This window comes from Ciona intestinalis, chromosome 3 (genome assembly GCF_000224145.3).
Source record: "Ciona intestinalis chromosome 3, KH, whole genome shotgun sequence".
NCBI classification, from domain to species: Eukaryota; Metazoa; Chordata; class Ascidiacea; order Phlebobranchia; family Cionidae; genus Ciona; species Ciona intestinalis.
Genome location: NC_020168.2, coordinates 83,946 through 100,389, shown reverse-complemented (window position 1 = coordinate 100,389; position 16,444 = coordinate 83,946). Strand labels below are relative to the sequence as shown.

At 34.2% G+C, this 16,444-nt stretch overlaps 1 protein-coding gene across 1 annotated transcript in view; it reads left to right on the top strand.

Moving 5' to 3' along the window:
* The window catches only part of LOC100181629 (nesprin-1), a 108,649-nt gene that overhangs the window by 76,545 nt on the left and 15,660 nt on the right, over positions 1-16,444 (top strand). Inside the window, exons 46-77 of the mRNA XM_026833916.1 lie at positions 257-353; positions 721-941; positions 1,352-1,525; positions 1,853-2,028; positions 2,353-2,503; positions 2,959-3,105; positions 3,546-3,711; positions 4,020-4,165; positions 4,281-4,454; positions 4,653-4,814; positions 5,328-5,483; positions 5,724-5,881; positions 6,277-6,402; positions 6,990-7,205; positions 7,695-7,785; positions 7,994-8,203; positions 8,398-8,519; positions 8,712-8,952; positions 9,121-9,254; positions 9,624-9,810; positions 10,125-10,286; positions 10,679-10,843; positions 11,142-11,282; positions 11,670-11,886; positions 12,231-12,348; positions 12,857-12,980; positions 13,475-13,676; positions 14,191-14,345; positions 14,735-14,845; positions 15,228-15,380; positions 15,659-15,823; positions 16,225-16,419. Of these exons, the coding sequence (XP_026689717.1) occupies positions 257-353; positions 721-941; positions 1,352-1,525; positions 1,853-2,028; positions 2,353-2,503; positions 2,959-3,105; positions 3,546-3,711; positions 4,020-4,165; positions 4,281-4,454; positions 4,653-4,814; positions 5,328-5,483; positions 5,724-5,881; positions 6,277-6,402; positions 6,990-7,205; positions 7,695-7,785; positions 7,994-8,203; positions 8,398-8,519; positions 8,712-8,952; positions 9,121-9,254; positions 9,624-9,810; positions 10,125-10,286; positions 10,679-10,843; positions 11,142-11,282; positions 11,670-11,886; positions 12,231-12,348; positions 12,857-12,980; positions 13,475-13,676; positions 14,191-14,345; positions 14,735-14,845; positions 15,228-15,380; positions 15,659-15,823; positions 16,225-16,419 (5,163 nt within the window). The remainder of the gene's footprint in view (positions 1-256; positions 354-720; positions 942-1,351; positions 1,526-1,852; positions 2,029-2,352; positions 2,504-2,958; positions 3,106-3,545; positions 3,712-4,019; positions 4,166-4,280; positions 4,455-4,652; positions 4,815-5,327; positions 5,484-5,723; positions 5,882-6,276; positions 6,403-6,989; positions 7,206-7,694; positions 7,786-7,993; positions 8,204-8,397; positions 8,520-8,711; positions 8,953-9,120; positions 9,255-9,623; positions 9,811-10,124; positions 10,287-10,678; positions 10,844-11,141; positions 11,283-11,669; positions 11,887-12,230; positions 12,349-12,856; positions 12,981-13,474; positions 13,677-14,190; positions 14,346-14,734; positions 14,846-15,227; positions 15,381-15,658; positions 15,824-16,224; positions 16,420-16,444) is intronic.

Here is a 16,444-nt window from a genome sequence, read left to right as displayed (position 1 = left end):
CTCAGCCACAAATACAAGAGTTTGTCAAAACATTTGATAAACTACAGGTAAACTTATGAAAAAAAAACATTTTAAACTTAAGAAGCCGGTTTGTAAAGGATCAAATATTAAGGAATACATAACTGGCAGAAAGCATTTCCCAGAAATTGTGTTCTTTAAGATATATATCTGTTAAAAACGGCAATAATCTCATTTCTTATCTTATCTAAGTATAACCCTTCATATGTAAAGTTACAAATTTAAATTGAATTGGCAGGCTGATTTGGATTTGAAGCAATATGAGTTGACAGGACTACAAAGCAAAGGTCAACAACTTGCTGAAACCGACCCATCTCAAGAAACGGTTGTCAAAGGTATATAGTCAGGGTTGGATACTAGAAATATGTAACAAATAAAACAAGTCTAGAAAAGTGTTGCCTCTGATCCAAATTAAAGTAAAGGTATATAGTTTGACTTAATATTCTAAAGAAGAAATTTGAAATCTTTTTGTCTTTTATCTCTGCCACCATTGTGGGAGTGTGTGTCTTTGGTTTTCCGCCATTGCTCTAACCTAGTGGTCCCTGATAGGTTGCCTAAATTGAATCACCTACAAAGTTACATGTAAGGTAACCTGTTAGCGGGCTTAAGGTGTGTAAAGCAGATTACCCATGTTATAGTGACTGCCACCACACAAGGATAAATAAGTTACATTCATTTATTTTCACTTAACACTTTGTTTAGAACACCTAAAGTTGGTGGAAATGACTTGGGAAGATGCCAAGAATATAATCAATGAAAGAAAGGAGCAACTAACAACACTGGCCAAGCTGCTGAGGAATTATGAAACTGTTCGTGCCACGGTCGAGCGAACATTGTCGAACGCTGAATCGATGACATCATCAACGGAAGCCCCTCGACATTTTAACGCTGAAGAAGTGAAACGACATCTTGCCAAGCACGAGGTGTGTATCATTCCAACTTATGCTACTTGTATGGTTCCCAAAAACTTGTATATTTCTATAATTTCCCAAACCTATACCACTATGATTTCCTAACCAATACAGTTGTATGATTTGAAATTTATATACATTTGTAATTTCCCAACCTAAATATGAGGTATGTATAATACCAACATGAGTTCAGGTATTGGTTTAAGTTAGTAGGTCGAAAATTCTTTAAAGAGAAATTATAGAATGTATTACCTTTTGTTTATAGAAGTTTTGCAAAGCAATCAGTGGAACTTTATCATGTGTTAAAGTTTATTTAAAGCAATCCTTGTTAAAACCTGGCTTATAACAAGAGTCTCAAAAGTGTAAATAAAAAGTTGATTATATGTGTGTGATTACATGTAAAATCTGTGTTTTGCTTGTAGATTTTAAAGAAAGAACTTGAGGAGAAACAGCCTTTCATGGATGAACTGACACGCAAAGGAAAGATGGTTGCCATGGAAGCAAAGAAGCAACTTATATCTGAAGCTGCGTCAATTCACCAAGAGATTGATAGTTTGGTTGATCGTTACTTGGACGTTGGAGATAAAGTGGATGAGGTCAATTATAGGCAAAACAATTACCAATAAAGTTACATATGTGGTAACTAAACAAGCACGAGATGTATGAAACAGAACACTTGTGTTACAATGTTTGTAGTATTTGGCTATACAAGAATAAAGCAAGTTACTTATGTGATAACTAGTAAACTGGGTGTATGAAACAGAACACCCGTGTTATAACGACTGTCGTTTCCCCGCGATGCAAAGATAAAAAAATTATACATGTGGTAACTTGTAAGCAGGAGGTGTTTAAAACAGAACACCGGTGTTATTATGATTGTCGTTTTCCACCCATCCTAGGATAAATAAGTTACATTCATTTAGGTCTTGGAGTCGTTAAAGAAACAGTTGAATTTATGGAAGGAGCTTGCTGAGGCAGAGGAAGGGATGGAAGATTGGATGAATTCATCCATTAATGATCTCAATGCTTCTGTATCAAGCCTTGATAATAGTGCAGGGTTACAGGGGAAGCTGAAAGAAGTACATGATGAAATCGCAAAGTAAGTTTTCTGTAGATATTATATACTATATGGGTAAGGTTTTAGGACCTAGGATTCAGACAAGACTAGGCTCAACATTGTATATGAACATTATATTCTATTTTGGTGAAGTATTTTGAGACCAGATTTGGCTCATTACCACAACACCCAGACTGATTTTTGTACGTAGGAAAAGAAAGTGATCCACTTATGCATTGTTATGTATTTTAAATGCATTGTTATGTATTTTGAATGCATTGTTATGTATTTTGAATGCATTGTTATGTATTTTGAATGCATTGTTCCTTGCCAACTTTTTGACACAAAGCTACTTACTTATTTCAGACAACAAATGGTTTATGAAGAACTCCAGAGAAAAATGACAGAAATGCATGTTAGTCGACGTAGGAGCTCAGTTGGAGAAATGGATGAATTGACTCAAGTTAATGATTCAATGAAAACCAAGCTAGATAGAGCAACCAATATCTATAAGCAGGTTAGTAGCCATGAACCAGATCTGTTATATATGGGAATGTGTTTCACATTTGTCACTTTAAGTATATGGTGCTACAAAAATGGAACAGAAAAATCAAGTCTAATAAATTGTAAAAAAAAACATATATTTCCCCGAAATGGCATCTTTAATCTCTAATTTAAACAGAATACATATCTTTTATTATACAATTGGTTGGACTTTATTTTATCAGTTACACACCAGATCCTTATAAAATGTAACTGATAAAGATTAGGTCTAACTAATTGTAAAATAAAACATATCTTCTTTGAAAGAGACTGATGATACCATTTAGATAAAATACATCTATTTTTTGTCTGTAACATATTTTGTAGCACCAAATCCTGATTGTGTTTTTTTTACACAAGGATCGTCAAACTCTATTAGCACCAGTTTAGTTTCACAGGATTCATTACGTGTATCCTTTGTCATTTTAGGCACAAGTTAAGTTGGAAGACTTTACAACCCAGAAGAAAGTTTTGGTCAATTACGTCCAAGAACTTCAGGATTGGTTGAAACTTAAAGAACAAGCACTTGCCTCAATGCAAAGAAACCCAAAGCCGGACCATTTAATCAAGTGCAGGGTATGATACTTCTTAAGTTAAACAACATGTTTAACCCATTCTAAGTAATATATAAAAAAGATAAAACTTTTTGTTTACTATGAATGTTAGCGCTGATCAATGTAACTTAAACGCTGATTCAATTAAAAAGCATTTGGCCTGTATTTATTGTAAGTTCATTACATTTATGGATAGTTTACTCTATATACTGCTGCATTAAATGCTTAAGTTAATAATTTTATGCAATTATTGTAATATTCTGTGACTTTTGCTACCAGGCATTATCTTTTATAAACCGGGCATAATTTTTGTAAATATTCCAATATTAGCTTATCTGATATAACAAAACAAAGTGTGTTTCTGACCTTTTGACTGGCATTAGGCAAGACTTTGTCAGGAAATGCATTACATTCCATGCTAAAAGATTAACTAATGTAATCAAAAACTAATGTAAATTTTAGGAGGTTTATGCTGAACTTCTCTCACAACGAGATAACATTGAGTCAACTAAGGAACATTTAAATGGTTTGTGCAGAAAATATCAAACACCAGAGTTGGATGCAGTGCAGGAAAAAGTTGGTGCATTGTCAACTAACTATGAAGAAACGTTTAAAACAGCAGCAAAAGGTAGGAAGTCCACCATTGTCTTGATCTGTGTCTCGGTAGTGCTTGCATCTAACTGAAGGATGCTGGGTTCGGGCCTCGACACTGATACCAATACGGATAGGGGCATCTGTTCTTGAGCAAGACATTTAGCAGACACTGCTACAACCCAGTGGTCTCTAAATGGGCTGTAGCATCTCATTTTCTGATAAAGTCTTGCTGTATGGCAGATGAAACATCAGAATACACCACATGATTTCATACCAGATGATCTGCTAAAAATTGCTTAAGTTTTACATTAAACTTATCTAACCATACTCATCTATACACAGTGATGGCAAATATAGAAGGGACCATAGATGTGGATTTCAACAACGCAGTGAAGGATTTTTACACCTGGTTCCGATCTGCAAAGGAATTACTGGGTTCTTGCTCAGATACTTCAGGAAATGTTCCAGCTTTGGAGGAAAAGTTAGAGGTGAGTTTCTATAATGATTTTTTATCACTGCCTCCCCGGCAATATATTCTGTTACTCTAATTAAAAAAAAGTTAGTTACATTCAAGGTTTATGTAAACAATGTATATTGTTTCAGAAACTGAACAACTTTTCTGGGAAGATTGACGATGGTCAAGCACGTGTGGATAACGCATCATCAGCTGCTGATGTTTGTTCTTCTGCACAACTCCCACAAGCAAGTGCAGATTCAATTCAACAACAAATTCAAGGGATGAAAGACGACTGGAGTCATTTCCTTGAACAATTACAGGTGTGTGCAGAGCATGGTCTGCCATGATGTTTGTTTATTTATCTATGTAACAGTTTTTCAACAATTACTCTCTTACTTCTGCTAACTTTTTAGTGGCTAATCTGGTATAAAAAAATAGTGTATTTCCGACGTTTCGTCTGCCATCTGACAAGACTTTATCACTACAACATCAATACAGAATTATAACGCTTTTACCAGGATCAACGCAGCAATTTGGAAGATTCTCTCGCTGTCTTGAGGTCACTGGAAGACAACAGAAAGGAAATATCTCGTTCTCTCAAAGCAATACAAAGGTCCCTTGAAGAAATGGAGATGGTTGAAGGATTGGAGGCAAAAGTAAAGCAAGTTGAAGACCTACAGGTGGGAAAAGCTTGTGGTTGCTGACAGGTTGCATGAAGAGTGTGCAATTATAAGTTTACTACCATTTTAAAAGCTATAAATAAAGAACAAATAGAAGTTTATGCAAGCCTTTCTGTAAAGCTGGCTGTACACAGTATCTGGAATTCGTCCGTTTTGTTCGGATTTCGCTCCCGCTGCGGAATTCGGACACAATGGGAAAGTAATGTAATGTACACAGTATTCGAATTCCGTACGATTAGCCATTCTAGACCATGTTCTACTTTTGTCCGAATTTCATATATATGTTGCTCGAATCGTATGCGAATTCACACGCTGGATACTGTGTACAGCCACCTTAAGTATATTCGACATTTAATAGTAGCCACTAAATTGAGCAAGCTGTAAAGAGATAATCTTATTACAATTAAAGCCCTTGTCGCCTGCTCCTACCAAAATCTCTAGGTGTCACACTGCAGGGCTGCAACTAAGTAGAATACAAAACAGAATAGAAACTGTTAAAATGTATTATTGAAGGTGTTGAACAAAGAATTAAGCAACAAATCAAAACAAGTTGAAACTTTGATGCAACAAGCTGTTGACTTGGTTGAGGGAGACCAATCCCAAAGTGGTGCCGCACGTAAAGCTCATCAACTAATCACAATGTACCATGGGCTATGCAAGAAAGTGAAGGTGCTACATTTTGGTGTTATTTTTTAGTTATCTGATTTTATATAAGTTGTGCAGGGTTTTGTTTATATATAGGTTGTATGATTTTTACATAACTTTACATAAATTGTGTGATTAAAACTAAAACACATTAAAAAGGCAAGCTGTACGGACAATGTACATTGGTTAAAATGTATGTTAAGTATAAACACTTGTAATCTTTATTTATAATTAATCTGTTTTGCAATTTATTTGTTGTTACAGGAACGGCTTCGTCAAAGTGAAGAGAATGTAAATTACCAACGTCAGTATGATGAGGCTTTGTTATCCGCACAATCTTGGGTTCAATCGGCATTCAAGAAGTTACATGACTGTTGTGAAACCAGTGTGGATGCATTGGACAGTAATGAACTTGAAGCAAGGTAAACTCAGTTCTAGCGATGTTTCTAGAGAGTGTGCCTATAAACACTTACTTTCCTATATATATGATACGGTAGTCTTTATTTTTTTCGATTTTTGTTTCGGTTTAAAGATTTTAACCATCTTTAAGGTTTTAGCAAAACACTATTCAGAGCCTAAACCATTTTTAAACTGAAATGTATGAAGGAAATTATGTTGTATTATGTTCTTACTTCAAGACCTAACCCCTCAAAGTATTTTTTATAAATCATATTTATTGATTGAATGGGTTTCTAAACTTTGTTTTATAAATCATATTACCCCACAGTACTATATTTAAACATAAAGAATCACTTTGCTTAAATAAACTTGACTGTTATTTTTAAAACACAAAGTTTATTATTCCCTTTATATTTAGATTGTCAATTGTTGGCCAAATAATCAGCAGCAAACAGGAAGGAGAGATCAAACTAAATATTACTGTTGGGAAAGGTGAACGAGCAGCTGAGCATACAACAATGGAAGGTGCTGATCAAATACACAGGTGTGTTGCTCATTGTAGTGTCTGCATATTAATATAAGGTTTCTACACTAAACTGGATTAGGCCTATGTACATGTTATTAAGAAACGCAGTTTTGTTAAAATTGTTCGGAAAAATGTTAGTTCTACCGCGGAATCATTCACTAACATTTTTCCCTAACAATTTAACAAAACTTCTTTTTAACTGTGATATCTTATTAAAAAAAGGGTTTGTACTTCTGCTTTTGCTATAATTGTGTTATAGTGACTGAAGTTTACTCCTGTTTTCCTTTCTTATGATGTTGTTTACTACTCCTGACCTTTATTACATGGTTAAAGAGACAAAATATGGTCATTATTTCGTGGTCTAATTTATCATAGTGCATGGAATGTTGAGTTGCTCCTACCCATAGTTTTGTTAGTAGGTTTGTTAAGGGGCATACCAATGAAAAATAGAAATTTGTGTATTGATAAAAATGTTGACACATTGGTGGTACCTTCAGATCACATTTGAATGTCTCTATATAAAAAGAAATACTTTTTATTCAGTTTTCATACCTGGCCAAATGTAGAAATGGGCAAGAAAAAATAATAATTAAAATATTTTTCAGTGTATTACGCCAGTTGAAGGACAGCTATGAAAATCTGAACACCAGTTTGAGGGAGTGTAAGATGAAGTTGGAACAGCAACTGTCAGATTGGCAGCATTACGTTCACTCCCGAAGTGAATTGGACCTATGGCTGGATGAGAATAATGCTTTGTTCTCAGGAAGACAAATACTTGGTGTTGATCTTAAAGACAAAGAAACACAACTGGAAAAATACAAGTAATAATAAGATTAATAAAAACTATTATTTGTCTCTGATTACGGTAGCGAAGATTTATAAATATTTTAAACGAAAACACAGGATATAGCGACAAAACAACAGTTGTTAAAACACAGTTACAGTTAAAACATATTTACATTTAATTGGAAGAAAATAAGCGTGGTCGCTACACCTATAATGTTTCAATACAAATATGACGGCTTATATGTAGGACAGGATTTTCATCTCACATCATACATATTACAACTGAGTCAAAAACCATGTTTTATATGCCTTTGTCTCTCTCTAGTGTATTTTATATGCGTGAGGGCCTTGTTGAGGTCAGGCTTTACATACATATGTGCCTAAGTTATGACCCTCTATAAAATTGGTATTTTTTATGTTTTGTTACTTACGGTGTTTTAGTAATTTCAGCCGCATTTGTATATGAGCATGGTACTTGGAAATTAAGGTTTAGAATAATAGGAAGTAACAGCCAAGTTTTACAGGTTAATAGAACAAGATGTCTTGTCTCACGAAGAAGCGCTTGAAGCTATAAGAAGCAAAGCAACGCTCCTTAACAAACAAAGTGATTTTAAGGTAACAGTTGTTGTTTTGGTAATATTTTAAATACTTATTTTTTTGTTTGAAATCTTGTAAGTTTTTTTATCTATTTTTGTATAAGTCTATGGACACAGTTGAATTTTATATGAATGGAGCTGGTTATGTCAAATAAAAATCCCACTTCAAGTAACATTTACAGAAGAAAAATAGTTTTTAGACTTAATATTAAGTTCTGTGTTTTTAGGAACTAGAAAACCGATATGAGAATGTCCATGAGAGGGCGTCAGAGAGAGTAACGCAGCTCACACATTGTGTGAATGATCATGTAGCGTATTATGATGCTTCACATGACTTTACTGATTGGGTAAACTCAGCTAATGAAGAATTGGACAGATGGAATGATGTTGGTGGAACAGATAAAGAAGCTGTACAGAAAAAGCTGCAAAAAATCAAGGTATTTAGATATTTTTAGACCTAATTTTAATATTTATTTTATAATATATATTAGAAAACTTTTATTCAAGCAACTGATTGTACAGCATATAATATTAGAACACCATTATATGTAGTAGCCATTTTACTACTCAAAACTTGTCTTTTTTGAGATATTACCCACAAATATTTTTTCACCTAACTGTTGACTTGCAGAGTTTGAAAGCCACTCGTTCTTATGGTCGACAAAAGTTGGATACTGTAGTTGAAATCGGTGGGCATGTCGCTTCACAAACCGCTGAATCTGGACGTGCTGTTATTCATTCAGAACTTGAAAGGTAGTTTCACTCATGATTAGTCAAATGCAGTCTGCTCTTATTTTTTTCACTGTGTTATATGGCTTTTTATTTATTTATTTATTTATTTTTTTTCAATTTCAAGTGTAGACTTCCTTTAAAGTCCAGTTAGTATTATACTAAAAATTAACCAAAGTAATGTTTAAGTTGTGTTTTATATGACTTCTTTTTTAGTTTAAAAGAAGAGTGGCGTTCATGGGACAGATCCTTAATTGAAACTGAAATCTCCCTTGAATCCCGTCTCTCACAACTCACTCAGTACGAAGAAAGTTTTGGTGTCGAGAAGAAGGCACTTAGCGACGAGCTTGACCGATTTCAGACCCGCTTGGATGAACTTGGAATTGAACAGTTCGCTGAAGCCAGTGAGAGCTCCCCCGGTGGTGAAATTGCAGCAACCACTTTAACAAAATGCCAGGTCAGTTTACACCCCATTTGTGGGTCTGCCTGCTTCTTCACAGTAACAGATTGGTGTGGCTCATTTTTACATGCTCCCTAAGTGATTCTTGGTCAGTTAAACAGGCCATCAATCTTTATTTATGGTTTGTTTAGTATTATCTTTCACAAAGTATATATTCATTTACAGGAGGTTGGTCAGTCCATGTCGGAAATGCAAGAATCAGTTGAAACGTTGAAAGCTCGCTTGAATACATTGTGTCGTAGTTACCATGGGGATGAGGTAGATTTCTTGTCAAAACAAGTCACTGCTGCTTTGCAAAGGTGATATGAATAAAAACATTTTGTGCAGTAAATTGAAAAATAAAAATTATTTTTTAAACAAAACATTAAATGCACTGTACGACAAACAAATTAAGTGTAAAATAGGAACCTTTACATAATATTTTATTCCACTAATTTTTACATGGGCAAGATCCTACAACATTGCTTCAATGGAAACCTGACAGTGGCGCAACCAGAGGGTTTTTGGGTTCACAACCCCCATAAAATAAAATAAATAAAGTAAAAAACTTTTTACCACCACCCCACCTCATCTTAATTTTTCCCGGCTGCGTCCCGAATGCTGATATACATTGCATAGCATTTATTTAAGAAAAACAACATCATTATTAATCTAAACTATTTACCCAGATATGACCACGCAAAGTTAACTGTGAACAAGTTCCAAGCAAACTGTGAGAAAGAACTCAACGATAAGTTTCAAAATTCAGTTCGTGAATTCGAGAAGTGGATTAAGAATAAAAAAGAGGCCGTTCATAAATATGGGGAGATATCTGGCGACCGCGAGGTGGCGCAAGAGAGGCTGCAACATTTGCAGGTAAATAGTTCAATCAAAAACTGTAGGACAATGTTTTTACAATGATAAAATAAAAACACAAGACAAGTATAGGATAAAAGAGAGGCAGTTAATGTTGTTTACAATTATACAATTTGTAAAAATAAAATTTTTAAGACCATTTGGTTTTGAAATAATTGCTGTTAAAGTATTTGTGTTTAAACATATTATTCCATTAATTTTGTCAAAGGTGATTCTTCAGATATAACACTGGTTGCCTTTTAAATATAATGAATCCATATATGCACCATACAAAAATGAACATGCTCATCTAATAATTTAAAACTTTATTCCAGGCTTTATTGTCTGGTGTAGAAGATGGCCACATCAAACTAAACACCGTTGTCAATTCAAGCGAATCACTTCTTCCTGTTCTTTCTCAAGAAAGTTCTTCTATTGTTAGGCAACAATTGAAGCAATGTAAAGATTCATGGAAGAACTTAATAACTCTGATGCAGGTAGGAACGTCCTTTTAGGTCACAAGTCAAGGTTTGCCAGAAGATCTCTTTCACACTTATAATATGTCTCGAAAAAACAGCATTTATGTTAATACATCTGTAAATTTCTATTGGTGACCTCCATCAGACTTATAGGTACCTGAAAGCAATACATTTATAATGTCTATTCTTTCTATTCTATATATAATGTCCATACTATACTGATGTCGGTACTATTTAGGAATCTGTATATTTCTATTGTTGTCTAAAACAACTTTTTTCTTAGATCATTAAGACCATGAGCTTTAACTGCTTGAAAGCAACAGAATGTATATACTGATTTCTATACTATCTGGGCCTGTGTATATTTCTGTTGGTGTCTAAAATACTAAATGCCCTTTCTTGTATCATAGGATCGTGAGCAAGGTTTACGAAGTTTTGTCGAACAACTTAAAGATTTTGATGCAAATGTTGAAGAAACAACAGAATGGCTTTCAAATGTTGAAGAGAAGTTCAAAGCTGAATCTGGATTAAAGGCAACCATTGGACTAAAGAAATCGCAACTAAATGCATTTCAGGTAAATATTTTTAAAGATTTTTTATTTGGTGTCTGTATCTAAAGTTTTTTAAAGTTTTTATTCAATCCATTTTTTAAAACTCTTTTAATAAAAATGTATTAGTTTTATTGCCCCAAACTCTTTAAAGAGCAGGGGAATTTTGTCAAAATTCCCCAAAAAACAATCACCCACAAAGTTTCATACAAGGTAACTCATAAGCAGGCACGAGATGTATGTAACAAAACACCGTGTTATAATTAACGGCTTTTGTTGCCCCGCCATGCAAATGTATATAAATTACATTCATATGTTTAATTAGGCAATGGCTGAAGAGATAGCTGATCATCAATACAAATACGACCGCATGAAACGGAAAGCACAAAAGCTTGGAAGCTCATTAGAACTGAGCCGACTGAACCAACTGTTGACCAGATACCATGCAATTACCAAACAAGTTCAGGTGATGGTTGTAAAATTAAAGATTGTATGAAGCATTTCTATACTGACTGTCGTTGTCCCACCTTGCTAGGATAAATGAATTACATTCCTGCATTCATTGGACATGATTATAAGCTATGGTCTAGATCGATTGAAATTAAAGGTTTTTATTTATGACAAGTTTTACTGTAATAAATTTTGTAAATCTGGCTCTGGCATTCTATTTAGGTGGAATATATATATTTTATTATATAACTGATTGGACTTTTTTTTTGTCTGTTTTTTTTTCATAGCAACAGATCCTTACTGTATTTCTTTACACAAAAATATAAGCACCAGATCAGGGCCAAGGAGTTTATACCAGACCCCTTGTGACAACTTTTTTACATAAACAAACTTTAATTGTCAGGATTCACTTAAGCGAAGCGAGCAATTTCTCCACGACCATCAAACCCACCAGGTGGCAGTAGTGGAGTGCCAAGAATGGCTTCAAGATTTCCATCATCGAGTTGAATCTTACTCCAACCTCGCTGGAGGTAAAGTGATGTTGGAACAAAGGAGGGGGAAGATGGAAGCTCTTCTTGGAACAAGACAAGATGGAGAGATAAAGATCAACATCATGATGGGTTAGTTTTTGTATTTTTTTTACACGGTTTAATAAACGTATCATATTGTATATTATAAGAAGCATGCTAAAAACAAGGTACATCATGTCAAAACTTAGTATACCCATTTCCATACTGCTAGATGTATGTTTTCTTGAGCAACACACTTTACAGACATTGCTACAGCCCAGTGTCCACAAATGAGTTGTAGCAATATGGGTGTGTTCGGGGTAAAAGGCCAACTCTGGCCAAAAATCTCATAGTACTAAATAAAATGTCATAAACAAATTGACTTGCTTACCCTAATTTTATGCCTGATACTGGTTAATATGAAGACTTGTTATTTAACAAGATTTTCCCACCAGGTCGCGGCGAGAAGATCTTGCAAAGCACTGCAGTTAAAGGTCGCCATGCGCTACAAGTTCAAATGCAAACTCTGCAAGAATCTTGGGAGATATACCTTCAACAAGCCCTTACATGGAAGTATGTTATAATCGTGATTTGTGTTTTACTGTGTTCGTTTTGGACAATGGCATAATGGTGTGCCTGCCTCCAACTGAAACAAGGTCTTACATAGAAATATTATAATTCTGATTTGTTGTTACCGTGTCTGTCCGGTGCGGTAATTATTGTGTCTGCCTCCAACCAATAGGATATTGGTTCAAGACACTTTGTGTTTTACTGTGTCTGTCTGATGCACAGTGGTTGGCCTGGCACAGTGTCTGCCTTTAACCAAGAAGGTACAGGTTTGAGGAAAGACCCTACTACTATTGCGAGCTTATATGTCTTTGGGCAAAATACTTTTCTTCCATTGCCTCAACCCATTGGTTAGCATCCATACACTAAAAATACTACATACGTGGTAACTCTTAGGCGAGCACGAGAGGTTTTAAACAGAACACTCTTGTTATGACAACTGTCGTTTTCCCGCTATTTGAAGATAAATAAGATACATTAATCTATTTATTCAACAATTTAATTAAACAAATAGAACAAAACTGACCACTGGAATTGAGTTGTGGGAAGAATATGACACAGCAGTAAAAAGTGCACAGTCATGGTTGGAACAAGCTGCAAATAATATTCAAAGTGAAAAAGCTGAAAGATTGAATCAGGTAATAAGTTTTTGTTGGTCTATGTGGCTGAGGTCTTACAGCGTGGCACGTCACGCCACCTGAGATTTATACCAAAGTTGGCTCATTACACTTGATACCAGGGTGTTTTCTGGACTATCGGGTTTAAGCAATGTTTCTCTTGCACAATGTGATCTAAGACTTATGCTGGAGTTGGCTCATTATCCGACACCCACGGTGTTAAAACCATTGCTGAGTATTGGGTTTTAGCAACGTCTCTCTTTCCCGGGGCCTTTTTTTAATCAGTGTTGACCATCAAAACCAGTATCTTTCAGTTACAATACAAGCAAATAACACCAAGCACTGACCTACCAACTTGTATAATCAGCTGCTTGGCTAAATAGTTAGTTAATTATGTAGTTTATTAATGTAACGACGTTTCTAAGCGTTGGCCTACAAGCTTATATTTTATTTGCTTAAAAAAATAACTAGTTGCTAAAAAATTATGTAATTTATTAATGTATTTTTTCTTTCAGAACTTATCATCTGAATCTACCTTCAGTGATCTCGAGAAATACCGATCATTATACAGAGATATAAAACTCAAGTCCTCAGCAATAGAGAAAGTTCAGCAATGTGCAAACAATGTGGCTGGCTTGACGGGTGATGCTGGGGGAACAAGGGTGGATACAGCTGAGTTACGTGATCTATATCAAGAAGTGTTAAACATGGCACAAGGTAAATAGACTTTTGAAGGAATGTATATTGTAGCGTATTTATCCTAGCTTGGCGGGGCAATGACAGTCTGTATAAAACGAGTGTTCTGTTTCATACACCTCGTGCCCGCTTATGAGTTACCACGTATGTAACTTACTTTATCCTTATATGATGGGGCAAGATCGTTAAAACACGGGTGTTTTGTTTCATACACCTCGTACTCGCATGTATTAACCAATTGTGATTATATTATACTTCTGCTACCAGGCCAATGTAAATAATATGAGTTACAACATATGTAACATTCAATTTCAGCTTTTGGCATTATTAGCCTGAGTAAAATCAAATGTTTGGATAATGAATGAACGAATATAACTTATTTATTGCGTGGAGCAACAATTCAATATTAGCTTATTAGCTTTGGCAATAATAACTTAGATAAATACAAATATTTCAATGATACTGAAACACAAAAAAGAGTGAAACTGGAAGATTCATTACTAAAGTCACTAACCACACGTTTTCCTACTTTCAGAACTCTTAAATGAAGCTGAAAGTGTTGCAGAATCCACCAAGTCCTACCACGAGGCTCTCCATGTATTCACTGACTGGTTTTCTGGGAAACCTGTTGAGTTATTTAAACTTGGGGATGAATCAAGTGGAGTTGAGTTAATGAAAGAAAATTTAAAGGTTTGGATATATCTCAGATTTTGGGGGCAATAGGCTTAGCCTGGTCCAAATCTCGGGTTCAATGGCCTACATAGAACAATAGAATAGAATGTTTTAGATTTACTGAAGCTTTAATAGATCTTTTTAGTTTTGCAAAACATTTTTTTTTATTGGAGTAGCAAAGATTAATTTGTACTTTTATTTTTTTAACTTTTAAAAGATGCTTTTTTTCTTTAAAGGTACTGCTTTAAAATATGTATTTGTTAAATTGTTTTTTAAAATTTGTATTAAAGATTTTGTAATATTTTGTTTTAAACTAAAGCACAATTTTAAACCTAAAGCACAAAAAATTTAGTTTAAAATATATGCTTGTTTAAATATTTTAGTATTTATATGTCCCCTTTTTGCAGAAATTAAAATCTATTGAAGCAGAAATACCAGAAGGAGAAGAAAAATTAAAGCAAGCATTCAATGCTGGGAAGAAAAGCACGGGAGATAAAACGGTTAAACTTCAGCTACAGGTTAACATACTGTATACATCTTATTGTTGTACTTGATTATAATTGACAGCCTCATAGACAAGAGTAATGTAATGTTAAATGAAACATACTGAATACATCTTATTATTGGTGTTGCTTAAAATTGTTAGCCTCATACATAAGGGCAATGTAATGTTAAAAAATGTTAAGTATAAATATAGAATTCCTCACAATTGTGTCGCAGAAAAAAATGATATAACACTTACTTTACTTGTGTGGACTTTGGATCCTAAATTTGAAAGTAACAGAATCTAAATATATTATAAAAGACTTTCTTTTTCTATTTTAGTACTTGGTAATTTTAATATGAAAGTAACATTATCATAAGATTGTTTTCTTCTTGTTGATAATCATTGATAAACAGAATCTTCGAGAGGAGTGGAGCTCTTATCGGACCTCGCTCTCATCTGCGATCAATCGTACCGAGAAGATTTTGGATGAAACGGAAAAATACGAGAAGATTAGTGCTGAGTTTGTCGACTGGATAAACGCAATGGAACAATGTCCAGATTCTCAGGTTCCTTCTTGTGGCAATAACATATATAGATAAAATAACTTTATTTGTCTATTCGAAAATGGTAGCGAAGATCATGTTATTTAAAAACGAAGAGAAGTACTTATGTTTGATAGTACTTGAAGTGTATTATGTAAATGGTAAAGAGATATGGGTGTTATATACTTGCTTTACCCATATGAGTATAAGGTGGACATATACTTAGTATACAATTGAGAATAAGGTCCTTATATTCAGTATATATGTAAGACTAATTTATCAAACAAAAATGCTATTCTCAGATATTCTTGACAAGCAACTATGAAGAGAACAAAGAATCAGTTCAGCGTTACAGATTATACAGCGAAGAAATTGTAGCAAATCAGAACAAGTTGGAAAAACTGAACAAAGCTGCACAGATATTGGTTGACTCTTGTGCGCCATCTGATGGAAGTATGAGCAAACAGGTATGGACAAAAAATAATATTGAATATTTCTTTTCAGAATTTTTTTTTTTTTTTTTTGCTTTTGAAAATATTTTAACAATGTAAACTTTTAGCCTTTTTACAAATATAACTACATGAATATTGACACTAGTAACACAAACAAGTTGCAAACAAATATTAATGAGTTTGCCATTTCTGCATATGTTGTTTTATGTTTAATCACCTTTTTTAATCTGACCTTTACTCTTTTTTCTGAAAAATACCTTTTGAGTGAAAAAAATCCTTTTTCTAGACTTACAATATTCTTGGTGGCAACAGCAAATATATAACTAACCACAAACAGGATATTTGAATATTATGTGCTAAAGGTGTCTCATCTTACCACACAGTACTATCTATAATTACCCTTGTAACATGAACAGGTTGCTGAATTGAGTTCTCGATATCAATCTTTGATGATGAGAAGCAAAGATAAGTTGAGATCATGTTCAGCAACTCTTCAACTACAAGGAGATTACCAGGAACAGAGTGATTCATTTGACCAGTGGTTGACGAATGCATCAGAAAGATTTGTGGTGCACACTCTACCTGAAAATCTGCATTCAGAAAATACACAAGTAATAATAGAATCCTCTTAAACGA